At 62.6% G+C, this 23,084-nt stretch overlaps 4 protein-coding genes across 6 annotated transcripts in view; 3 read left to right on the forward strand and 1 right to left on the reverse strand.

The window, feature by feature from the left end:
* DIS3L2 (DIS3 like 3'-5' exoribonuclease 2) overlaps positions 1-4,757 on the forward strand; it is a 195,498-nt gene extending 190,741 nt beyond the window's left edge. For both annotated transcript variants that reach the window (XM_055723535.1, XM_055723536.1), the window contains 4 exons: positions 200-330; positions 567-671; positions 1,346-1,447; positions 4,221-4,757. In XM_055723535.1, coding sequence (XP_055579510.1) covers positions 200-330; positions 567-671; positions 1,346-1,447; positions 4,221-4,316 — 434 coding nt within the window. In that variant the 3' untranslated portion in view covers positions 4,317-4,757. The remainder of the gene's footprint in view (positions 1-199; positions 331-566; positions 672-1,345; positions 1,448-4,220) is intronic.
* A 1,472-nt stretch (positions 4,758-6,229) lies between these two features.
* LOC102048423 (intestinal-type alkaline phosphatase-like) lies at positions 6,230-9,297 on the forward strand. Its single transcript, XM_055724026.1, has 10 exons — positions 6,230-6,812; positions 6,996-7,111; positions 7,184-7,358; positions 7,458-7,630; positions 7,704-7,838; positions 7,918-7,987; positions 8,103-8,241; positions 8,335-8,543; positions 8,686-8,802; positions 9,008-9,297. The coding sequence occupies exons 1-10, from the start codon at positions 6,668-6,670 to the stop codon at positions 9,292-9,294; spliced, it is 1,566 nt and encodes a 521-aa protein (XP_055580001.1). The 5' UTR covers positions 6,230-6,667; the 3' UTR covers positions 9,295-9,297.
* A 731-nt stretch (positions 9,298-10,028) lies between these two features.
* On the forward strand, positions 10,029-13,575 carry LOC102057232 (intestinal-type alkaline phosphatase). Its single transcript, XM_055724025.1, has 11 exons — positions 10,029-10,159; positions 10,719-10,835; positions 10,943-11,058; positions 11,305-11,479; positions 11,633-11,805; positions 11,894-12,028; positions 12,118-12,190; positions 12,276-12,419; positions 12,529-12,720; positions 12,859-12,969; positions 13,058-13,575. Exons 1-11 carry the CDS (start codon positions 10,087-10,089, stop codon positions 13,318-13,320), a joined length of 1,572 nt encoding a protein of 523 aa, XP_055580000.1. The 5' UTR covers positions 10,029-10,086; the 3' UTR covers positions 13,321-13,575.
* A 117-nt stretch (positions 13,576-13,692) lies between these two features.
* ECEL1 (endothelin converting enzyme like 1) lies at positions 13,693-22,279 on the reverse strand. Of its 2 annotated transcripts, none has more exons than XM_055723762.1 (17): positions 21,417-22,279; positions 19,623-19,691; positions 19,353-19,463; positions 18,784-18,876; positions 18,410-18,534; positions 17,784-18,006; positions 17,535-17,633; positions 17,364-17,438; positions 16,778-16,875; positions 16,491-16,549; positions 16,280-16,331; positions 16,024-16,091; positions 15,811-15,935; positions 15,475-15,540; positions 15,150-15,245; positions 14,536-14,612; positions 13,693-14,322 (listed from the first exon to the last, which is right to left on the reverse strand). In XM_055723762.1, the coding sequence occupies exons 1-17, from the start codon at positions 22,158-22,160 to the stop codon at positions 14,223-14,225; spliced, it is 2,280 nt and encodes a 759-aa protein (XP_055579737.1). In that variant the 5' UTR covers positions 22,161-22,279; the 3' UTR covers positions 13,693-14,222. The 2 variants fall into 2 exon arrangements, with proteins under 2 accessions (XP_055579737.1, XP_055579736.1); XM_055723761.1 differs by having other exon boundaries at positions 16,772-16,875.
* Between the last annotated feature and the right edge of the window lie 805 nt (positions 22,280-23,084).

Consider the following 23,084-nt stretch of genomic DNA (forward strand, 5'->3'; position numbering starts at 1 on the left):
TGCCGGGCACAGGCAGGAGTCCTGGGTTCCTGCCTTGCCTGCCACAGGTGCTTGAAGTCTGTGTCCCACAGGGCAGCTCCCTGGCAGGGGGACATGGGACACGGAAGCATGAGCTGGGCATCTGGGTCATGGGTGCCATGGCATGGCTTTGGAGTAGGAGGGAACATGGGCACATCGTTGTCACTGGTCCCCTTCCCAGGTGCCAGCTCCCCCATCAGGATGGAGAAAGAGGCCATCCAGAGGCAAGCAGATCACTGCAACGACCGGAAGATGGCTTCCAAGAGGGTGCAGGAGCTCAGCGCTGACCTCTTCTTCGCCATCTTTGTCAGGGTAAGAGCCAAGACTATCTTCCCCTGAGGCACCTCTGGATTTCCCCGTGAAAGCTCAGCCTAGATGCCACCAGGCAGAGGGCTCTGTGGCTGCCCAGCTGGCCTTGGGGAAGGCAAACAGTGAGGGGATGCACTGAGCAACCACCAGCGCCGGACCTCCAGGACCTGGAGGCACTGGCTCCCCTTGGGGACGACTGCGTGGGGGATGCCGGTGCAGTGACAGCCCTGTTTTGGCAGGAGTGTGGTCCTCTGGAGTCAGAGGCCATGGTGATGGGTGTTCTGAATGAGGCCTTTGATGTCCTTGTGCTGAAGTTTGGAGTCCAGAAGCGCATCTACTGCAATGTGAGTACCTCACCAGTGTGAGACAGTGCCAGTATTGCCTCACCAGAGAGGGCTGCAGCAGCCTGGCATCATTGGAGGCAGGGGCTGTCCTGGTGCCCTTCTGTGCTGGCCCTGCAGCTGGCAGAGCTACACCTGAGCCAGGCTGGACAGTGGGGAGGGGGCCTGAATGGGGTTTCCCCTCCATCCCTCAGCCCCAGGCAGGCACGAGGGGCTGGGGGGTCCGGAGCAGCCCAGCTCTGAGGACCAGCCTCTCCCTGCTCTGTGCTGGGAGTGATCTAGTCTGGGTAAAAGGGAATAAAGAGATTCAGGGGAACAGAGATCAACCCGGAGCTGAAGTGAGGAAAGGGAGTGAGGCTGGTTTTGATTTCGTTTAATCAGATGGTATATCTGGGGCTGTGACAGCACCTGGTTATATGTCTGGCAATGACACCTTTAAACAGGACATATAGCGTGATATATGGGCTGTTTGTGTATCACAGCAGTCCCTGATTTTTGTGCTGGGCTCAGGTTCACAGGCTGCTGCATCCCAGTTGTTAAAGAGCTGCAGAGACAAGGTGCTGGGCAAAAGCAGCGTTGTCCACAGGCAAAGTGGAGAGGGAGAGCTGGGGGGTGGGGGGGGGGAGGGGGATGTTGTCATGGCCACAGGCTGTTCCCAACTCTCTGCCTGCCTGCAGGCGCTGCCCTTGCTGGGCTTCCGCTTCCAGAAGGTGGGGAAGAAGCCAGAGCTGACACTCATGTGGGAGCCAGAGAAGCTGGAGCAGGAATCTGTTCACCAGGTAAGACTCTGCAGCACGGGATTGTCTCGCAACACTATTGGGTTGGCATAGAAGCTGTGTGCAACATGTGGATCCCATGATGTCTGCAGGGACGAGTCCAGGAGTCGGGACTGCCTTACAGGCTGTCAAGTCCTGCTGTCCCTCTGTGTCCCCTCCCCAGTGAGCCCGACCTCAGCCTCAACCTCCTCTGCCAGCCAGCCCCACTCCATCCCATCGCTGCCCCCGCATCTGACCCCTCCATAGCCTTCAGACTCTGCCCTGCCTGCTCTGCACCCTGCCTCCCAATTCAGTTTCCTCCAGGAATTAAATTAACATGCTGTTTACTTCCTTTTTCCAGATCATCAATTAAGATGTTAAGTAAGATCAGGCCTAAGACAGTGCTTGCCTAGACTCTTCCCCCCATCCTGGCATTCCTTGCCTCCTCACAGGCACAGCCCTTCCTTCGGATTTCCATCCCTGTGATAGGGTTGAAACCCAATTAGGATTTTTTTAAGTCAGACTTCCTGAGATGCAGTGTCAAATGGTTTAACAGCATCTAGAAATATCTCTCTTGTGTCCCTGTCATCTATTAACTTGGTAACTTAATCAAAGGGAGCAGTTGCGTTTGTCTGGCTTGATTAAGTGGTGCTTCTTTGCCAACTTTTGTCTGGCGTTGCTATAAAATCACAGCTGTGTTGACTGCTGTGATCCCTGCCTGCTGCCTGGGCAGAGATGGGAGGGCTGAGAGCTGAATCCCAACCTCTCCCTGCACTCTTTGGGGGGCTCTGCACTTGAACCCCATTTCCAGCCAAGCCCAGCGCAACCTGTCCTTCTCCACTTAGGGCTAGATGAAAAGGATTCCTGATACAGGGCCAGGCTGACCCTCCCAGCTGGTGTGATGCATGTCCCGGGGAACCCCTTCCTTCCCAGGGGAGATGTTTTGGTCAGAGCTGGCTGAGCTCCCTGGCTGCTGCAGGCAGCTGTGAAGCTGAGCTTTCCTTTCTCAGCTTGGCTCAGAGAAGCACCCCTGGATGTGGCCCGAAGTGTCCTCAGCTCCTCCTTTCCTACAGGAACGGGTATCACTTACACCCTAGCAGGGACCCGCATGAAAAATAACACCCCAGCATGAGCAGGGCCCATTTTGGTTAAGAAACACTCAGCAATAGAGAAAACTCCTCCACGAACCCTCCACATCTCCTAAGAAAACACCAGAGCCCTCCCCTGGGAGCAGGCTCTGAGCTGTCCTCCAAGCCAGCCGATCCCCAGGTTGATAAATCTTCAGCCCCTAGATGAGCTGGATCCCCAGGAGCTGTGCTGAACCACAGGAGATGTCACCCAGACACCCCGTAACACTGACCACCCCCAGCTCCCTGCCTGGCCCTGGTGCCTGGCCTCTGCTTCTCGGTTTGGCTCAGCCTGGCCAGGCAGCAGGAACGTCAGGGAAGGCTGTTTGTGGGAAGCTGTGCAAGGGTCTGAGCTGGCTGGCCCCACCAGGGAGAGGAGGTGTTGCCCCCATCTCTCCCTGGGCTCCAGGAGATGTCCAGGACCTCAGTGGGTATTACTCGGGGCTTGTGTGTGAGGTGGATCTAAGACCTGAGGGATTTGATGTGAAATAATGCAGTTCCCCAGCGGTTCAGCAAAGGGATGAGGCAGGGTTGCAAGGTAGAGCCCTGATAGTCCCCATAGACTCCCTGAGACGTGGGGGGCTGCCCCATGGCCACCGCCTCTCGCACTGCTGCCAGCTGGGGCGGGCAGGGGGCTGGGGCGAGGTAGCCAGCAGCTATCTGCGCAGCCATCTGTAAACGGATTTCCCTGCGGTTTGCTCTTCGCTGGCCACTTTGATACGTTTAAGTCTCAATGAGATTTTCCTGCTCTGAATGATTAATCTGGAGTGGCCAGCGCTGGATGAGCTGGGCAGGGTTTGACAAGGTTATGCCAGTGGCTCTGTGCCCGCTCCTGCTGCGGGCCAGCCCCGAGCAGATGGCCCCATCGAGCCCTGCTGCAGTGCAGGGCTGGGGGACAGGCTCCAGGAGGCAGAGTCCCCAGATGCCTGGCCATGGTCCCGGGGCAGCCCCTTGCTGGTGTCCCAGCCAGCCTGTTAGCCGTGCCTTGTGGATAGACCTGATTGATGCTTTTTGCTTCTAATCCGCACAATGGAGTCAGAGGACCGGGCAGGTGGCGCATTCCTGAACAGGAGGGATTGATTTTCTGGGGTCTTTATTCCCTTGTGTCTCTCTCATCCTCCATTGTGCTCCCTTCCTGGGTCTCCTTTTGCTGTGGGGGCATGGAGGGGTTGTTCCCTCCTCAAGGGATGCAGAGAAAATGCTGAGCATCATGTGGAAAACCCTTGTCACCGCAGCTCACCATTGGCGCTCGGCCAGGTTGCTTCATTAAGGGATGATGTACATTCTCTGGCTGGAGAAGGGAGATGCAGGCAGGCGGCTTATGGGGAGTTTGGGACCAAAAGCCAAGGCCCATGCTGCTTCCCAGACTGTGCAAAGAACAAGACTGGGGCCTGGTCGGGCTCGAATAAGTGAGGATGTTTTGGGATGCTCATTTAGGTCAGTTTGGGTTCCCTGGCTGGCTTCACAGCCCAGTGGTGTTGCCCTTGAAAATGCCGTATCCAGCCCCAGGAGCACCCTGGACCCCAGCAGAGCTATCTGAAGCCGTACTGCCCCATTCCCCGGCTTCCGATGGGTGCTGCAGTGCTGCTGGCAAAAGCCAGCGTGACTCTAAGCAAATCCTGGTATGGTGCCAAGCCACCTGAAAAACCCTTTTCTCTCCCTTGCTGAAGGTGATCACCATTTTCACACTGGTGGAGGTCGTGCTGACGTCAGATGGTGTCCCACTGAAGTACAGCGCCCTGCTCAAGAGACCAAGCCTCAGATAACTGAGCGTCGTAGGCTGTGCGTGCTCCCTGCTGCCCATGCTTTCTCACCTCCCAGGCCCTGCACCAGCATCTGCCGGGGACCGAGGAAACCCATGAGGAGTTTGGGGTTTTTGAGTTTTAAAACTGATACCATTTTATTTCTGGTTTGGATTTTAACTCCGGCTGGGAATGGGACTCAGGGCTTGAGCCTCCCCCAGAGAGAGCATTTCTACTCTCGGATATTTTTAGCTTGATGCTTTCTTTTTTTAAGGCAGCGGTGTCTGTCCCCAGCCACCTCGGGTGCCCATGGTGAGGGCTGAGTGGGGACACATATCCTCAGGAGTGGAGAGTGGCTGGCTCCACATCCCAGGTGGGATGTGGTGGGATGCAGCCATGGGGCTGTGCAGGAGGGTTTCTTGCAGGGTTGTGTGTCATGTAATAAAAGCCGGGTCAGCAGCTGCATGGGGGGCTTGCGCAGGTTTTATTTTGTCTTTTCCGTGTTCCCCCAGCCAGGAATCCCAGCAATAACTCGTCTCCCAGGCAGCCCTGTGCCTTTCTCTGCCTGCCACTTCCTAGGCATTGCGAAATCCAAACAGCCTCACAGCCTCCCCAAGCCCCAGGGTGTGCTGGGCTGGAGGGCATGGGGGATCAGGTGGACATGTGCTCCCGGCTCCTGCTCCGAGGGCTAATCCCTCAGTCTGAGCCTTCACCGGGAGCCACCAGCTGCCTGCTCCAGGCCCTCACACCCTGGCCTCCAGCCTAACCTCACTCGGGGACCCTGCAGCACCACGTCCTTGCTTCTCCCTGCTGCTCAAGAGGGCATCCAGCCCCTCTGCAGTCTCCAGGCGCCTCTGCCTGCTCCCTGTCCCCACGTCCCCTACCCGTGCCATGCAGGATGTCTCCAGGGGCATGGGCTGTTTCGACAGCCTCCAATTCATCACCCCCGTGGGGACAGGCAGCCACAAGCAGTGGCTGGTGGAGGGATTGACGTATGGCGAGGGATGGGGGATCGGGCTCTGGGATGGGTCAGGTCTGGGCGCAGCAGGCTCTCCAGGAGCTGGCGAGCCATGAAAGCCACCGGGGTCACCTGCATGGGCATCACCTTCGGACGTGGGAGTGGGTGGGAGCAGCCTGCCTGTTCCTGCCCAGGTCTCCTGCTCCTTGTCGGGTGCTGGTGACGTGGGGCTGTTCCCTGCCCACAGTAGGCACCTTGCTGGGCAGGTGTGCTGGCACGGGCTGCCCCAGTGTGATGGGCACCAGCTGTCCCAGGACCTGACGGGCAGTATATATATATATATATATGTCGCCCGGGAGAAGGGGACCTGCGGACACTGACACCAAAAGCAAGATGTCCTCCCCCTACCCCTCAGCCCAGTGTCCCCTTCCTCGGGTTTGTCTCAAGGGAAACAAGGCCAGTCCAGCCCTGCCCTGCTCAGTCCGTCTGCAAAAACAGCACTTTGCCCTGCGGCCTCCCTGCGGCCTCCCTGCCGCTCCCTGGGGTCCTGCAGCAGCCACCCCCATGGGAGCCGGGCGCCACGAGGTGGCCCAGCCCCCAGGGACGGGCTGGAGGTCCTCCCTGGCTGGTGGGGGCAGGGATGGCCCCAGGGGGGGCTGGGGGCACTGGGAGGGCCCTGGGCAGGGCTGGGAGATAGTCCCTGAATGTTATCAGCCCATCGTCTCACCCACAGCAGGGCTCAGCCCCCACCCCGGCGGGACAGGGAAGGGCGATAAAGGGCTGTCCCCCTGCCCCGGGCACAGGCAGCATTTGGGGAGGGAACCAGGGTGGGCAGCATGAGGCGGCCGCTCTCCCCTGGAACCTGCCTTCTCCTCTGCCTCCTTGCCTGGCTCACTGCTGCAGCCTCAGGTGATGGCGTGGGTGGGACAGGGAGGGTGAGAGCCCTGGGTGGGGGGTGCTGGGGCTGGTGCCACTTCCCTGGGGGTCTCCAGGGACCCTGTCACCTCCCCATGGGATACCAGCAAAGGCAAACCCTCCTGGCCACCTCAGGGTGGTTTGAGACCCCAGCCTTTGAATGGGTTTGTCTCAGCCCCCAGCAAAGCGGGCCCTGCCCCGGCCCCCCCGCCCCGCTGCCCCCTCGGTGGCTTTGGAGCAGGTGGCTCAGTAGCCGCACCAGCTGCAGTTGGCTGGACTTGCTGCGGGGGGCTGAGGCACGGGCACCTCGTCCCCTCTGCTGAGAGGCACGAGGAACTTCCCCGGCAAACCGTGCCTCAGTTTCCCCCTCTGCAGATGGGCTCTGGGCAAGGCCAAGGGCTGCCAGAGACTGGGCTGATCCCCAAAGGGCTCCTGGCCCCGCCGAGGCCCCCATGGAGGGGCTCACAGCAGCTGAAATCACCTTGGGTGGAGATGCCCACCCATGCCCCCAGCTCTGCTTTCACCTCCAGATACTGAGAAGACCCCGGGCTACTGGAACGAAGGGGCCAGGAGGAGGCTGGAGTCAGCCCTGGCATTGCAGCCGGCAGCACGGCCGGCCAAAAACATCATCCTCTTCATGGGTGACGGTGAGTCCCCAGGGTCCCAGCCAGGCTCCGGCAGCTCCACAGCAGCCAGGGGACGTGGCTGCTGGGAAGGTGGGGCTGGTGCAGGTCCCCTCCTCCCTGGCCAGCCCCGGGTAATTCCTGGGGAGCACAGGACCGTCCCTGGTCCCGGCCCCTTGCCACCCCGTGGCTCTGCCGTGCCCGCAGGCATGGGGCTGCCCACCATGTCGGCAGCTCGGATCTACAAGGGGCAGCTGGCCGGTGGCTCGGGCGAGGAGAGCATCTTGGCCATGGAGACCTTTCCCCACGTGGCGCTGGCCAAGGTGAGTGGGGCAGTGCCGGGGGCTGGCCCTGCTGGCCCTGCCCGAAACCCACTGGCCCCTGCTTGCCTCCAGACCTACACCATCGACCGGCAGGTGCCCGACAGCGCTGGCACGGGCACAGCCTACCTCTGCGGGGTGAAGACCAATGCCAAGACGCTGGGGCTGAGTGGGGCGGCTGTCTATGGCAAATGCCGCACCGCCTTTGGCAATGAGGTGGACTCCATCCTGCATCGGGCCAGGCTAGCGGGTACGGGGCAGCAGGCAACCCTGTCGGAGAGCCTGGCATGGCCATCCTGTGCCGTGCAGGGCTGGAGGGGGTCCCTGTAAACCCTTGCCCGCACCGCAGGCAAGTCGGTGGGCATCGTGACAACCACGCGGGTGCAGCACGCGTCCCCTGGGGCAGCCTATGCCCACTCGGCCAGCCGGAGCTGGTACGCCGACGCCGACATGCCCAAGGAGGCGTTGCGGGATGGCTGCAAGGACATCGCCTATCAGCTGGTGCACAACACGGATATCAACGTGAGCTGGGGAGCGGGCGTGGGAGGGAGGGGACGTGGGGAGCACTGGGAGGGTCTGCTGAGCTCCCCAGCAGGTGATCCTGGGTGGCGGGAGGATGTACATGACCCCCAAGCGGACCCCAGACCCTGAGTACCCGGAGGACCCGGCTCAGAATGGTACCAGGAAGGATGGCCTCAACTTGATTGCGGAATGGCTGAGCGCCAAGCAGGTACTGCGCTGGGGCGGAGGGGATGTGGCGCCAGGCAGGGCGCACGTACCCTTGGCACCGGCTTTGTTCTCGCTGGCAGGGTGCCCGCTACGTCTGGGACAAGAAGGGCCTGGATGCGGTCGAGGAGGACTCTGTGAGCCACCTGATGGGTAAGAGCATCATTGCCTACACAACCAGCGACGCGTCCTCCTCCTCCCTACTGTGGGGGCGCTGGCCAGGGCACGAAGCAGCACTGACATGGACCCCCCCACCCCACTCCCCAAGGCCTTTTTGAGCCCAAGGACATGAAGTATGAGCTGAACCGCAACACCTCCACAGACCCCTCCATCGTGGAGATGACAGAGAAGGCCATCCGCATCCTGCGCAGGAACCCCAATGGCTTCTTCCTTTTCGTGGAAGATGAGTAGCCCCAGCAGGGCAGCGTGGCTGGGGCTGGGGTGGGATGTGGGTCCTGGGAGCAGGCGGGCATCCCAGGAGACCAGGGAAAGGGTGACAGTCATGTTCCGCATGCAGGTGGCAGGATCGACCACGGCCACCACAGCGGCAGGGCCAAGCAGGCGCTGATGGAGGCTGTCATGCTGGACCGGGCAGTGGCACGGGCTGGTGAGCTTACCTCCCCCTCCGACACCTTGACCATCGTGACAGCCGATCACTCCCATGTCTTCACCTTTGGGGGCAACACGCTGCGTGGCACCTCCATCTTTGGTGGGTCTCAGGCAGGGGCAGTGAGCATCCCTGTTCCCACCTCCCCCTTTTGTTCCCACCGGAGGCTGAGCTGGCCCAGGTGGGGAGCTGGGGAGTGGTACCTGGCTGGGACAGGGGTTGACAATGTCTTTCCCTGTGCCAGGGCTGGCCCCCAAGAAAGCCAAGGACAAGAGAGCCTACACCAGCATCCTCTATGGCAACGGTCCTGGCTACAGCATCCGTGATGGGGGCCGCCCAGCCGCCAGCCTCCCCACTGCAGGTAGGAGTCAGCTGGGGATGGGATGGGGGCACGGGGTGGTGGGGGCAGCAGCCCACGGGCATGGCCACTGGGGCTGCACAGGGTCCTGGTACCACTGCATGGCTGGGCAGGAATCACCCTGACCCCAGGTGATGGGAGCTGCCCCCCATCCCTACAGGCAGGGCACCCTGCTGCCCCCCACCCCATTTCTCCTGCCCCCCTGCAGAGGACAAGGACTACAGGCAGCAGGCAGCCGTGCCTCTGGAGGTGGAGACCCACAGCGGGGAGGACGTGGTGGTGCTGGCCCAGGGCCCCATGGCCCACCTCTTCCACGGGGTGCAGGAGCAGCACTATATCGCCCATGCCATGGCGTACGCCGCCTGCCTCGAGCCCTATGCTGCTGAGCCCGGGTGCAGGGCAGCCCGCAGGGCCTCCCACGGCACCCAGTGCTCCCCACACCCCCTGCTCGCCCTCCTGGCCCTCTGCCTGGCTGCCCACATGGTGGGGGGCTGAGAGCCCCTGGACAAGCCCAACTTCAACCTGGGCTGCCCAGCCCCAACGAGTGACCCACAGACACCCCATCGAGGGTCTTGGCAGCCAGGTCCCTGCTGTGGCCAGGATCAAGGGATGCAATAAAACACAGGTTGTTCAACTCCATCTGCTGTGCGAGGGTTTGCAGCGACAGTTGCCTTCTAAGTGCTGCCAGTGCCTCAGTTTCCCCAAGTGGTCAAGGCTTCTACTTCCCCACCCCCCCCACCCCCCAGGACCAGTGTTGGAGTAAAGGAGGTGATGAAATGAGGGTGAGGGGAGCCACCCCCTCCCCAGCTTTGCCAGGCTGGGGCACAGTACACCAGCATCGGTACCAGCAAGGGCTGAGAAAAGAGCAGAGTTTTAGTCCTATCTGCGGATTTATTGCTCGAGGAAGTGCTGGGCAGAGAGCAGGGCTGCTCGGTGACCCCAGGTGCTCCTGAACCCCCCATCCTCCCAGGTCGGATGCTCAGTGCTGCCTGTGTCACCCCCAGCACAGCCCTGCCTGGCACTGCAGCACTGTAGCTGGGGCAGGCAATGATGCTTGCCGGCCACTGGCCATCCTCTTGCCCCTGCATCGATTTGCACCCCAAGTCTGTCCCCCAGCAGCAATAAGGTGGTGTGCCAAGGAGGTGCCAGCAGCCAGTCCCATGGCCTTTGTGCCAGCTGACAAACCCCTCCACACACCCTGCAAGGGCTGATCTTGGTCCAAAGTCCCTTCCCAGATCTACTAGAGTTGCAGTCACTGCCAGCGGTGTTGGGCTACCAGATCTCACCATGAAACTCCTGGCACCCCTCGCCCTGTGCCTGGGCCTCTGGGCAGGGATCAGCACTACTGCCGCCATCCCAGGTGGGAACAAGGATAGGGATGGGTGTCCGGCTGGCTGCAGTGGGTGCCTGGGGAAGCGGGGCACCTGGCAGGGCACCAGCCCCACCAGCCTGGCTGGCCACAGGGCACGGCTGGGGAGGGGAGAAGGGGCTGCCCAGGATTAATGGTGGTTACCTTTGCTTTTCTGGGGTCTTTGAGCCAGTTTTCCCCTGTGAGGTCAGGTTCCTGCTTGTTTATGTGCTGGGAGTGTCTGGGAGAAGTGCCCACTCCACCCACCACCATGGCCCCATCCTACCTGCCAGATCACTCCCCAGTGTGTCTGGTTTTGCTGCCTCTCTCCTTCCCTGCCCCAGGGCCCTTGGGACGGGCAGTGGGTGCAAGCCCACATGGTCTCCTCCGGCCTCAAACAGCACCCTGACCCTCTCAGTCTGTGTTAGAGGAGGCCCCAGCGTGGGGATGCCCAGGGAGTAAATAACCCTGGGATGTGGGTACCCCAGGGATGTGGGTACCCCAGGGATATGGGTGCCCCAGCGGTGCAGGTGCTGGTGAGCTGGGACTGATGGGTGCTGCCCTGTCCCAGAGGAGGAGGAGAAGCCATCCTTTTGGAACAAGCAGGCAGCTGCAGCCATCGAAGCCTCCTTCAAGATCCAGCCCAGGATAAGCCAAGCCAAAAACCTCATCCTCTTCCTTGGGGATGGTGAGTCCTGCTGGCACTCCTGGTGGGCAAGCTGGGTGCCCTGTGGAGTGGGATGCAGGGAGGCCACCTGGTGCAGAGAGTGACCAGGACACTCCCTCCTCAACCAGGATTCGGGATCCCCACCATCACGGCCACCCGCATCCTAAAGGGGCAGGAGCAGGGGAACCTGGGCCCCGAGACCCCCCTCGCCCTGGATGCTTTCCCCTACGTGGCTCTCTCCAAGGTAAATACCCCACCACACTGTGCATGGGGGCAGGGTGACGCTGGGCATGGGGCCACAGTGATGCCCATGGGGCTGCTGGCACAAAAGCACCCCAGGGATGCACGTATGGGATGCATAAGATCCCTGCCCATCCCGCTCTTGTCCTCAGGTGGGTGAACATGCATGGCAAGGGGTGCTGGGGAGGCATCCTGCTGGGTGCTTCTGCCAACTGCCCCCTGTTCTGAGCCTGGTGTGTGTCCTCAACAGACGTACAATGTGGACCGGCAGGTCCCTGACAGCGCGGGGACAGCCACAGCCTACCTCTGCGGGGTGAAGGGCAACTACAAGACGGTGGGACTGAGCGCAGCCGCCCGCCACTTGCAGTGCAACACCACTGCAGGCAACGAGGTGATCTCAGTGCTGGAGCGAGCTCGCAAAGCCGGTAACGGGGCGTGCAGGGCTAGGGGGGAACCCACGGGGACAAGGGGTGTCATGCCAGGGCTGCTCCTCTTCCCCCTCCCTGAGCATCCCAGGGCTTGGCGGTGGGGGACCCCGTGTTGCCCTTCATAGGGCCTGACTGGGGGGGTGGTGGCAGGGAAGGCAGTGGGCATTGTGACAACAACACGGGTGCAGCATGCGTCGCCCTCGGGGACCTATGCCCACGTGGTGGACCGCAACTGGTACGCGGATGCCAGCATGCCCATGGAAGCCCGCAAACAGGGCTGCGAGGACATCGCCTGGCAGTTGGTCCACAACGTTGACATCAATGTGAGCATCCACATGTGGGAGAGGGGGAGCAGGGCCAGCCCCCCTGCTCGCACTCCCACTAACACTGCACCCATTTCATCCCCTCCAGGTGATCCTGGGGGGCGGTCGGAAATACATGACCCCTGTGGGGACACCGGACCCTGAGTATCCCATCTACAGGAGCCAGAATGGGATACGTGAGGATGGGAATAACCTCATCAACATGTGGCTGGAGGCACGGCCGGTGGGTGACGTGGTGGGGACAGTCCTCTGCCCACCACCCCCAAGCACAGATCCAGGCATCCACTAACCCCCTGTGGGAATTGCGTACAGGGTGCCCGCTACGTCTGGAACAGGACAGGGCTGCTGGCTGCTGCTGCTGACCCCAGTGTGAACTATTTGATGGGTAACAAATGTTCCATGCACCAGGACCCAGCAGCCACTGGGATGCATGCAGACATTGAGACTGTCCCCAACGTGTCCCCTCCCAGGTCTCTTTGAACCCGCAGACATGAAGTACAGCCTGGTGCGTGACACCACCCTGGACCCATCGCTCACTGAGATGATGGAAGCAGCCATCACCATCCTGAGCAGGAACCCCAATGGCTTCTACCTCTTCGTGGAAGATAAGTCAGGCCCAGTGCCTCTGGGGCAGGCGAGGGGGGGGTCCCACATCCTGGGGTGTGGGTAAGAGGTGGGGGTGCTGCCATCGGTCCCCAGCCCACTGTGGGCACCTGTCTGCAGGCGGCAGGATTGACCACGGCCACCACGATGGTACAGCCCATAAGGCACTGACAGAGGCGGTGGAGTTTGACCGGGCCATTGAGCGGGCAAACGCCCTGACAGACGAGGCGCAGACACTCACCGTCGTCACCGCTGACCACTCACATGTCTTCTCCTTTGGTGGCTACACCCTGCGTGGCTCCTCCATCTTCGGTAGGGCTCTGCCCAGCCACCAAGACTGGGGCATGGTCTTGTGCTGGGCACTGCTGGCTCCAGGGCACCCTGGCTGCGGCCGGAGGGGTGATATGGGAGTTTCTTGGCTGATCCCCCCTTCGTCACCCCCTCCCCCAGGTCTGGCCCCAAGCAAAGCCAGTGACGAGAAGAACTACACATCCATCCTCTACGGGAATGGGCCAGGCTACCCAGGCACCAGCCGGACTGATGTGGATGAGGACACAGCTGGTGAGGGCACAGGGACCGTGGCCAGGTGGTGGGACAGGGTTCAGGACCACCGCGCTGCTGCCCTCACCCCTTTCTTCCCCCTCCCCAGCGCGGTACGACTACTTGCAGCAGGCAGCCGTGCTCCTCAGCTCAGAGACCCATGGTGGTGAAGACGTGGCCATCCTGGCCAAAGGCCCCATGGCCCACCTCTTCCACGGGGTGCAGGAGCAGACCTACGTGGCCCACGTCATGGCCTACGCCGCCTGCCTCGAGCCCTACACTGCCTGCCGCCAGCGGGGCTCTGCCCCCAGCACCCGTGCCACCCCCCTGGCCATGCTCCTGCCCACCCTCCTCCTGCCCCTCTTCCACTGATCCCGCGGCCCCAGGGCACCCCACAGCACTGCCGGACGCAGGGGATCCTGCTCCCCGTGGCTGCGGCACGCGCGGGCGGGTGGCAGCTTTTTGGAGCATCTCTGGTCTGGATGCGGCAGCCATAAGGCACCACATCCCAGGCACGGGGTGGGCCAGTGCCACTCACACAGGGCACTCGGTGATTAATAAAGGTGGGGTGTGACACTGGTGGGACAGGCGTGTCGTGCGACGGGTGGGTGCTGTCCACTGCTGCCCATCCCCCAGCCACAGCCCCTTGCACCCACCCAGCATATCCAGTGCTTTATTGACCAGAAACATCAGCGAAAAATACAGTGGGCGCCCGTGTCCCTGCGCTGCCCGGGCAGGCTGGCATCGCCCAGCCCCAAGCTCTGCCCACTGCGCCCCACGGCCGGCAGAGCTGCTGCGGGGACAGGATGGGGCTGGCATGGGGGATGCTGGGGAGGGCACCAGGCACGGGGAGTCTTTTGGTGTGGGGCAGCCCCACAGTCTCTGGTTCACTGTCCCTGCCCCAGCCGGTGCTGGGCTGGGGGAAGGATTTGAGGTGGGTGGATGGAAGACGGGGTGGACGAGCGCCTGGGTGTGCCCTGGTTCCTCCGTGGGGACTCAGGGCCCTCCAGTGCACTGGGCAGTGGATAGGAAGGAGATGGGCAGGAGGCTGATTGCCTCTGGGCATGAGCTCATGCCCACCCCGTGTCTCCCCACTGTCTCCACCCCTCTGGTGTTGCCAGTCTTTGGGGGGATGACCCCCTGTGTCACCTGGGGGTGCCCCTTTTACCTGGAGAGTAGGAAGGGGAGATGGGGGAGGTGGGGAGCAGGCACAGGGTGGGAGTCAGGCAGGGATGGGGATGGGGTGTGCCAGCCTGCTGCAGGGAGAAACGGCCTCACCACACCGAGCACTTGTGCACCGGGTTCATGGGCGAGTTCTTGGGGCAGTGGAAAACCCGTCCAAACTCCTCAAACTGTGAGACGCTGCCTAGGACCCTGCCAGGAAAGAGAAGGGGGCAACTCAGAGCTGGGCACCCCCTGTCCCCCCCACCTCTGTCACGCACACCACTTGGGGCACCTGCCTACCCCAGCAGCACCCCATCCCCTGCCCCAGGCATATCCACCCAAAACCTGCTGGTGCCAGCACCCCAAAGGGTGCCCACCCCACTTTGCATGGCACCACCAGCCGTGGGGAAGGTCAGGCGATACCTGTAGTGCTCTGGGGCGTGCTTGTCCGTCAGCACCTGCAGGTAGATGGACTGGGATCTCCGCTTGATGCACCAGTTCTGCAGGGGAGAAAGGTTCCCGTGGGTGAGCTGGATGGAGCACTGCAGCTGCCAGGGTCCATGGGGTCCTGGCACCCCCTGGGGCACAACAGCCATTCTGGCTGCTGGGGGATTAGGGCAGCGATGCTGTTATTGTAGGTCCCCTGCGAGCCTGTGTATGTGGTACAGATGGGTTGGGAGAGCATGGAGGCATATTTGTTGTTGTAGGGTCTCCTGGGGTTGTGAGCTGCTTGGCTGTAGGGTCTCCTAGAAGTTTGGAGTCATGTGCGTTTGTTACTGTGGGTTCTCTGGAGGTGATAGGGGGGACACGTTTGTTATTGTAGGGTCCCCAGGAGCAGCAGGGCAGCACAGAGTGCTCCTTGCAGGGCTGAGCCCTCTACCCTGAGCCCAGGACCTGCTGATCAGCTGAGCCCAGCTCCTGGCCATAGGCACCAGGTCCCCCAGGGCAATAACTCCTTCCCTTTGGGCCACCTGCCTCACACCGGGTAACCCCCCCCGCCCCAGCATGTGACACATGTGGGGAGGGCAGGGGCTTACCTGGGCAAAGGCAATGAAGAAGAGCTGGTCGTGTGTGTATTTCAGTTGGTGCAGGGGGTGCTCGGGGCCATGCTCTCGCACCCATTTCTGGTAGGCCTGGAGAACAAGGGGTGCCCTCAGCATGGCCTGGGAATCCCCCTAAACCTGCCCCAACCCTCCCCCCCAAACTCCTCAGAAACCAGCAAGCAGGATCATGCCCACTCCCTGCTGCAGGGAGCAAGATGGGGCTGGGGGAGTGTCTCCTGCCCACTCAGTGGGGATGGCATCAGCAGCCACCCTATGGTCCTGCCAGAGCGATGACACGCCAGGGTGGGTGGACACTTACGTAGTAGGCGAGTTTGAGCCCCCCCATGTCAGCAATGTTCTCCCCCAGCGTGTGTTTGCCATTCACCTGCCAAGAGAGGAGAGACCCCAAGATGGGGTGAGCAGAAATGTCCTCCCCAGCCAGGCACCCCCCCGTCCTCACCCTGGCACCGAGGCTCTGCCTCAGTTGCCCCCACCCATTTCCCAGCTGAGGTGTGATGAGTTGTTGGGTCTCGGTGCTGGGCAGGGCAGAGCCATGCTCTCCTGCAGGTACCCAGCCCCAGCGACGGAGCGGCGGGGACCCCCCCCATAGGGCAGCATGTGCCGGGGCATTGCCCGGTGGGCGAGGGGGTCTCACCCGCTGGTTGTAGACAGTGAAGTTGTCGTAGAGGTTGACGATACACTGTGCCTTCTTCAGGAACTTGCTGTATGACCGCTCTGTCCACCAGTGCACCAGGTTCCCGTGCCGGTCGTACTGTCCCCCTGCCGAGGCAACCACCACCACCAGTAGTCCCAAGGGACCCCAGCCCACCCACTTCCCACCCTGGTATGAGGTGGGGGGGTCACTCACCCCAGTCGTCGTAGCCATGGGTCAGCTCATGCCCGATAATGGTGCCGATCCCACCATAGTTCAGCGACCTGTTGGGCAGGGAGCAGAGGTGCGAGGGTGGAGATCTTGGTGCTGGCAGGGATGGTGGTGACCCCAGGACCTGACACCCCCATACTCTTCCCTGGCACCCCCCAGCCATACCCCTGTCCCCAGCCACATACCCCAGCCCCAGCCCCTGCCCTGGCTCCCCCCGGCCATGCCCCAGCCCCACACTCACTGCGGGAACTGGGGGTCGTAGAGGGTGGGCTGCAGGATGCCAGCAGGGAACACTGGGGACACAGGAGAGCATTGCTGTTGGGGGGGCACCCTGCCCTGTACCCACCCACAGCATTACCTGGTGCCAGGGGACCCTGCGCTGTGCCCCCCACCCCAGGCCCTCCTCACACCCCCCACCCCAGGCCGAGCCGGGGGGCTGGGCAATGCCTCACCCATCTGGTTCTTGTTGGGCAGGTAGTAGGCGTTCAGCGCCTGGGGAGGCAGCAGCCACCTGCAGGGAGAGACAGCGGTGCCAGGCTGCGGGGGCACTGGGGGGGGGCACGGAAATGTCACCCCCTTGAACAGCTAGGGGAGAGGGGGACATTCCTGGCTTTCCCGGTGCCCTCCCGCCTACACCCTGTGGGGTGCAACCAGGCATGGGGACAGCGGGCATTGGTGGGGCCATGCTCTGCCCTCCATGCCCCCTCTCCCCCTAGGGCATGGGGATACCCACGCAGACTTGTCCACCTCCTGCCGGATCTTCTTCACCGAGAGCCTGATGCTGAAGGCAATGCTGTTGAGGATGTTCTTGAAGTAGGTTTTCTCATCCACCTCAAACTGGGAGGGCACGGCCACATCAGAACGTATGCCAGCCCCAAAAGCCAGCCCTAAGAGCGCAGGGAGCAGGGCTGGGGTGCCCTCCCAGCCCCGTGAGCCGTGGGGACAGAGGCTGTGGGGTTGTGGCTGTGGGCTGGATGTGACAAAAGCGTGTAATGTCCCAAGCTGTGTGCCCACATTGTCAGCTGCATCTCCATCACCTCCGTGGGGTCTCTGGGCCATGTGGGCACCCCCAGCCCTTGCTGAGGATGGGGCTGAACTCTGGTGGGTGCAATGTAGGGAAGGAGATGTCATTCCCGACCCCGGGGATGGTACGGCACTGCCCAGATGGCTGTGACCATGCAAGCGCTGGGCACAAGCTACCAGGAGGTGGCTTGTTTTGTGGTGGCTTCCCCCCATTCTGGTCTCTGCAGACCCTGAAGCAAATGTGGGGACCATCTGCCCCTCCAGGTGCCCACGCCCCCACCTGGTCCTGGGCCACCCCTTGCCTCATACTCCTTGTCAATGGCCTCCGGCTTCAGCAGGAAATCAGGGTACCCAATCATCACCATCATGTATCGAAGCTGCAGGCAAAGTAAGCGGTGGGGTCAGGCCCCCATCCTGTGTGCCCTCAGGCCATGGCAGGGGCAAGGGCCAGCATCCACACTGGGGGCCGCTACCTTGGCCCTGGCCGCTCTCCGTGTCTCCTCATCCATCCAGTCCAGCTCATCCAGGCGCTGGTCCAGTATGTATTTGATGTCCTCCACCAGCTGCTGCACCTGTGGTGGGTCACCGTGGGTGCTGGCATGACATCCTCACCACCCGTCACCCCACCAGACAGCCCTCGGTGGGGTGCTTGGTGGCACTAGGCATCTGGGCAAGGTAGCGGGAGGAACAGTGGCTTCGTGCCCACAGGCAGCATCACCTACCTTGGCTTTGCTGGCGGAGGAGAAGTGCTCCTCGACAAAGAGGGCACCCAGGGCCATGCCGAAGTGCTTGTTGGCCTGGCTCAGGCAGATCTTGCCCAGCTCGAGCTGCTTCTCGTTGCCTTCCATCTCCTTGGAGAGCTCGTGGATGGCATCACGGAAGGGAGTGGAGAGGTGCTCACTCAGCACCACCACAATGCGCCACAGCATGTAGTTATGAAGGATCCTGGTGTCGGGGGGCAAGATCAGGTCCCCTCCCTGGGCATGTCCCCAGGCACACAGGGAGAGTGGGGAGCGTGCACTAGGGTGGGGACACCCCTGCTCAGGGACCAGGCACGGGGGCACGGGGACACGGGGACAGGCTGGCATTGTGTCCCTCCCTGCTGTGTGATGAGTCTGGTGACCTCTAGCTTGGGGGGTGGCCAGGCATGACCAGGGTGCTGTGGGGCTCGCATCTGTCCCTTCACCTAGGAAATTTCTGAGGTCCCTGTGCCCAGCCTGGCCTCCCCAGGATGGGGATGATGGGAAGGGGGAGACCAGCCACAGATGCCCTGTGCCCACCCCCATTACCAACCCCCTGCCAGGCTGGGGAAGGTGCTGGGGGCACAGGGGGTGCCATCCCCCCTCACCTGCCGGGCGTCACACGGATGAGGTCGGACACCTTGTACATATAGTCAGTGGCCAGCAGCACCACCTCCTCCTCCTCTGAGAAGTTGTCATGGAAGATGCGGTCCAGCAAGCGCTTCCACTTGAGCTGCCAGGGCAGGTACCATCAGGGGGGCACAGGGACCCCCTCTCCATGCCAACCTGGAAGGAAGCCCCTCCAAGCTTTCCAGCCTCCCACCACCCCTTCCCACCCAGGAAAGTGCAGAGTGGAGTCATCACCTTCAAGTGGACTTACCCAGTGGGGAAGCAAGGGCATGGAGCAGGGGGACAGGGACAAGCGTGGGGCACAGGGAGATGGGGGACATGGTGTGGCAGGCTGGGCATCAGGGGTACTCACCGTGGGGGTGATGCGCTGCAGCTCTCCCAGGGTCACTTTGTGGTACATGCTGCTGACATCCCTCCGCATATCATCGTACTCAGACACTGTGATCTACGCGGGGCGAGCACAGCTGTCACCATCCTGCTGCCCACCTTGGGGGTGGCAGAGGGATGGGGCACACCTCCAGGGCAAGAGGGACTACTGACCCCGACCCTACCCACTGGAGCCCTGAGGGGGGTCATAGGGTCCCGAAGAGCTTGACACGGAGCCCTCAAGGGCCTGGGGTGGGCTCACAAGGACTGGACATGGCAATCCCCAAGGGCTGGAGTGGTTGTCCCGAAGGCTGTGACTGGGGGTTGTCAAGATGTTGGAGCTGGGATTTCTGAGGATCTACCACATGGTCCTCAAGGGGCTGGGATCCCCAAGGACCAGGCGTGAAGATCCCCGAGGGCTGGGAGGGGAAGTTCCCAAGGGGATTGGGATGAGGTCCCTTAGGACCAGGCATGAAGGTCCCCAAAGATCTGCCACTAAGGTGCCAAAGAGCTGGGCAAGGGCACCCCAAAGCCCAGGGTGGGCATCCCCCTCACATTGGCGAGGTGCTGCTCCAGCTGCAGGATCTCCTGGGCTTTCTGCTCCACGTGCTCAGCCCCCAGAAGGGTGAGCAGCCGCTCCATGAACACCCGGTAGGCAGCCAGGATCTGTGCCGAGGGAAAGGATGCTGAGTGCCGCTCCACACTGCCTTGCGGGCACCCCAGCCCCTGGCACTTCTGGCAGTGGGGTGGCATCTGTCTGCCACCCCACGCTGGGTGCTGGTCTCTCTCCTGGTATCCCCATAGCATCAGTGTGCCCCCCCTCACCTTCTCACTCTCTTCATCCTGCCCCAGGTAGAGGGTCCGTTCTGGCAGAGTCAGGCCATCCTGGTCAATCTAGGGGGGAGAGATGGGGGCAGTGGGTGATCAGAGGAAGGGGGGGCTGTGCTGAGCAAGGCACCCCTCACCTTCCCCCATATTGCGGGGAGCCCCTGGTGCCCCGGGAGCCATGCAGTGGCAGTGTGGTGGGTCAGCCCCGGGCACGGACAGGTCCTGTGCCTCAGTTTCCCTCCTGCTAGAGGATATTGGAGCTGCAGCAGGCAGCTGCAGGGATGAGCCACTCTGCATGAGCACCCCCACCCTTCGCACACACTCTCCCTGCTGTCCTGGAGCTGCAGCCACAGCCTCTAACACATCACACACCTGAACATGCTTGCACATACGTGTATGCACACATACATCTGTAGCTCACCCCTCACGATGCACACCTAGGCATGCTCCCCCCACACACACCCTCTAGTTTACCCCCCAGCCCCCCATGCACACACGCACACACACCCCCTTCCCTTGTCTCTCTGGCTCGCCCCCCGTGTCCCACCCCACCAGTCCCCCCTCCACGCGCACAGCTGCACCCTCACAGGCACCCCCAGCCCTTCTGCACCCCCTCCCCTATCACACACCCCCCCCCTTGGTTTCCCACAAAAGCAAAGCCACTCGTACAGCCCACCCCCCGCCCCCTCCCCACCCCCCGGCCCGCCGCCCACCCTCACCCCTCCCAGCCCTCGCCCCCATCTCCCCCCGCCCCCCGCGGCCCGCCCCGCGCACACCTGCGCCCCCGCCCCGCGCCCGGCCCCGTGACACACGCTCCCTCTAGCGCACACACGGGCGGCCCGCAGCGCGGCCCCTCCGCCCCGGCCCCGCGCACCCCTCGGTCCCACCCCACACCCCCCGCCCCAGCCCCTACACCCCCCTCCCCACCCCCACCTCTCACAGGGATCTCGGCGGCTCATCCCCACGGCTGTCCCGCCCACGGTGCTTCTGCAGTCCCCAGCGTGCCACCCCCCATGCCCACGTCCCCCCCCGCCAGCCCCCCATGGCCCTGCTGTGCCCACCCCCATGTTCCCTCCGTGCTCACCACCGCGCTCCCCACCATGCCATCGCTGTGCCTCTGCTGCTGTGCCACCACCATGGCCCTCTATGCCCATCACCGTGCCCACCATGGCATCCCCGCTGTGCCATTGCTGTGCCCCCACCGTGCCCACCACCACACTCCTGCACCCACCAAGGGTGCTTGAGGCTTGGGCACTCAGACGAAGCCCACCCATGCCCTGGTAGCACCACAGGGTGAGGGACATGGGCTGGCAGGGGTGGGGAAGGCCAATAAAGCCACGGGCAAACTGGCACCCTGGCCCAGAGCTGCGCAGCTGGCAGGCGTCATCCTGTCACCACCCAGGGTTTGCCCCCAGTGTACAGATGGCAGCCAGAATGCCAAGGTGAGGGGCTTGGCTGCCAGCACTCTGGAGACCCTAGTGCCCTGCTGGACTGTCCCCAGCTCCCAGGTGGGCAGCACTGCCTCACTCAGTATGTCCCCGTGTCCCCAGCCCTGTCCTGGAGATGCCACCCTCACCCAGGGCCGGCTGACAGAGGGGTCCAATGCTGGGGAGACAGAGGGGTCCCAGGGACGGGGGCTGTCCCCAGCCCTGCCGCCTGCTGCAGCCAAGCAAGTCACACACCAGGCAGGCACCTGGTGCCACCACAGTGAGGACAGTGGCACCAGGTGGGTGTCCCGAGTGCAGGCGGGTGGCTGGGGTGGGGGCAGCCCCAGGGGCAGGGTGCCCTCACCCGGATGATGTAGCGGGAGGTGTTCCTCTCATCCAGGCTGACGGTGAGGGAGAAGAGCACGGCAGCACTGTAGACCCCCTGCGTCTTGTAGAGCAGCTCGTTGATGTCCCTGCGGCCTTGGGGGGCATCCCAGCCACCACACTCCCTGATGACCTCCAGCATGGGCCGTGGGCCCAGTCGGTCAATCTCAGCTCGGTCCAGGCATGAGCGGAAAAACTCCTTGACCTTCCTCTCGGCCGAGGCGGGGGCTCGGCGCCGCACGGGGCGGCTCAGCAGCGCCCGCAGCTTGGCCTCGTTCTGCTCGGCAATGGCCCCGATGGTGCCGTACACCAGCTTGTCCTCGGGGATGCCGTGTCGCCGGAGCCAGCCACCACAGGCAAAGGAGTAGAAGTCCTGGCAGGGGTCGATGGTGGCATCCATGTTGGCGCTGAGGAAGCGGGATGCCCGCAGGAAGGCCTTCTTCTCCTGGCACCCCTCCAGGCAGTAGCTGTCCCCTTCAGCCGCCAGGTACTTGAGGACCAACATGCATGTCAAGATGACGCAGAGCCCCGCAGCAAACACCAGCCCTGAAAGCAGACAGACCTCCCGGCGGCTCCAGCGTGGCAGCCCCCCACGGCGTTTCTTGGCTCCGGTGCCCAGCTGGAGGGCGAAGCCGTTGGGCAGGGTGCCGCTCTGGTACTTGCTCACATACTTCACCTCCTGAAACTCGTCGTAGTGGGCTGTCAATGAGTAGGTCTTCTCCATGGCTGGGGCTCCCGGCAGGCAGCACGGGAGTTAGGGGCTCAAGGTAGGCGGGGGGCAGGCTCAGACACCCTACGATTCATACTGGAGCTGTGCCTGCTGCGGGGAGGTGGTGGAGAGTGCCCGGGTGAGTCAGGAAGCTCCTGGAAAAGGCAGAGGAGGTGGTTGAGGGGGGTTTTGGGAGGAGCAAGGAGTAGCGGGGGGGGGGTTGCTTATTGCTGTCATCACCACCTGCATCACCATCCCTGCCTGTGTGCCCCACTGGTGTCACTGGGACTGGCCCCTGTGCCACCAGTGACCTTGCTGACAGCTCTACCCCATGGCTGTCCCCTCTGCCAGCCCTTCTGGTGACAGGGCAGGGTCTTGCCTGCATGATGCCAGGTGGGTTTCAGCCCCTGGCACACCTCCATCCCTCACACCCACCCCACAGGCACCCAGTGCACCACTGAGAGCACCCACATTGGGTGGATGTCCGGGGTGGTCCAGCAAGCCCATTCTCACACCATTCCATGACGGCCCTTCCTGGTCTTGGGGGGGGGGGGGCGGGGCGGGGGGGGGGGAGCACGGGGCTGCTAGTCCCTCTGGGTGGGGTATGGAGGGGGGTGAGTAGCTTGGGGAAGAGGGGCTTTGGGGAGATTTATCGTGGGGGAAGGCATTGGGTTGGGGTGTTGTGGGTTGGATCGGGTTGTGGCCCTGCGTCAGGGTGCATCACGTTGCGCTGTGGCGTTGCATTGCATTGTGTTGGGTTGGGTCGTAGTGCGCCGTGTTGCATTGCGTTGTGTCAAATTGTGGTGCAGCATGTGATGTGTGCACAAAGTTAATTCCATTCGGGGGGGGGGGGGGAAGTCCTGGACCCCATGGACATCTCACAGCATTTCCCCACCACCACCACCATCCACCCAACCCCTTTCTGCTGTCTGGTGCCCG

Source organism: Falco cherrug, chromosome 11 (assembly GCF_023634085.1).
Source record: "Falco cherrug isolate bFalChe1 chromosome 11, bFalChe1.pri, whole genome shotgun sequence".
Classification (NCBI taxonomy): domain Eukaryota; kingdom Metazoa; phylum Chordata; class Aves; order Falconiformes; family Falconidae; genus Falco; species Falco cherrug.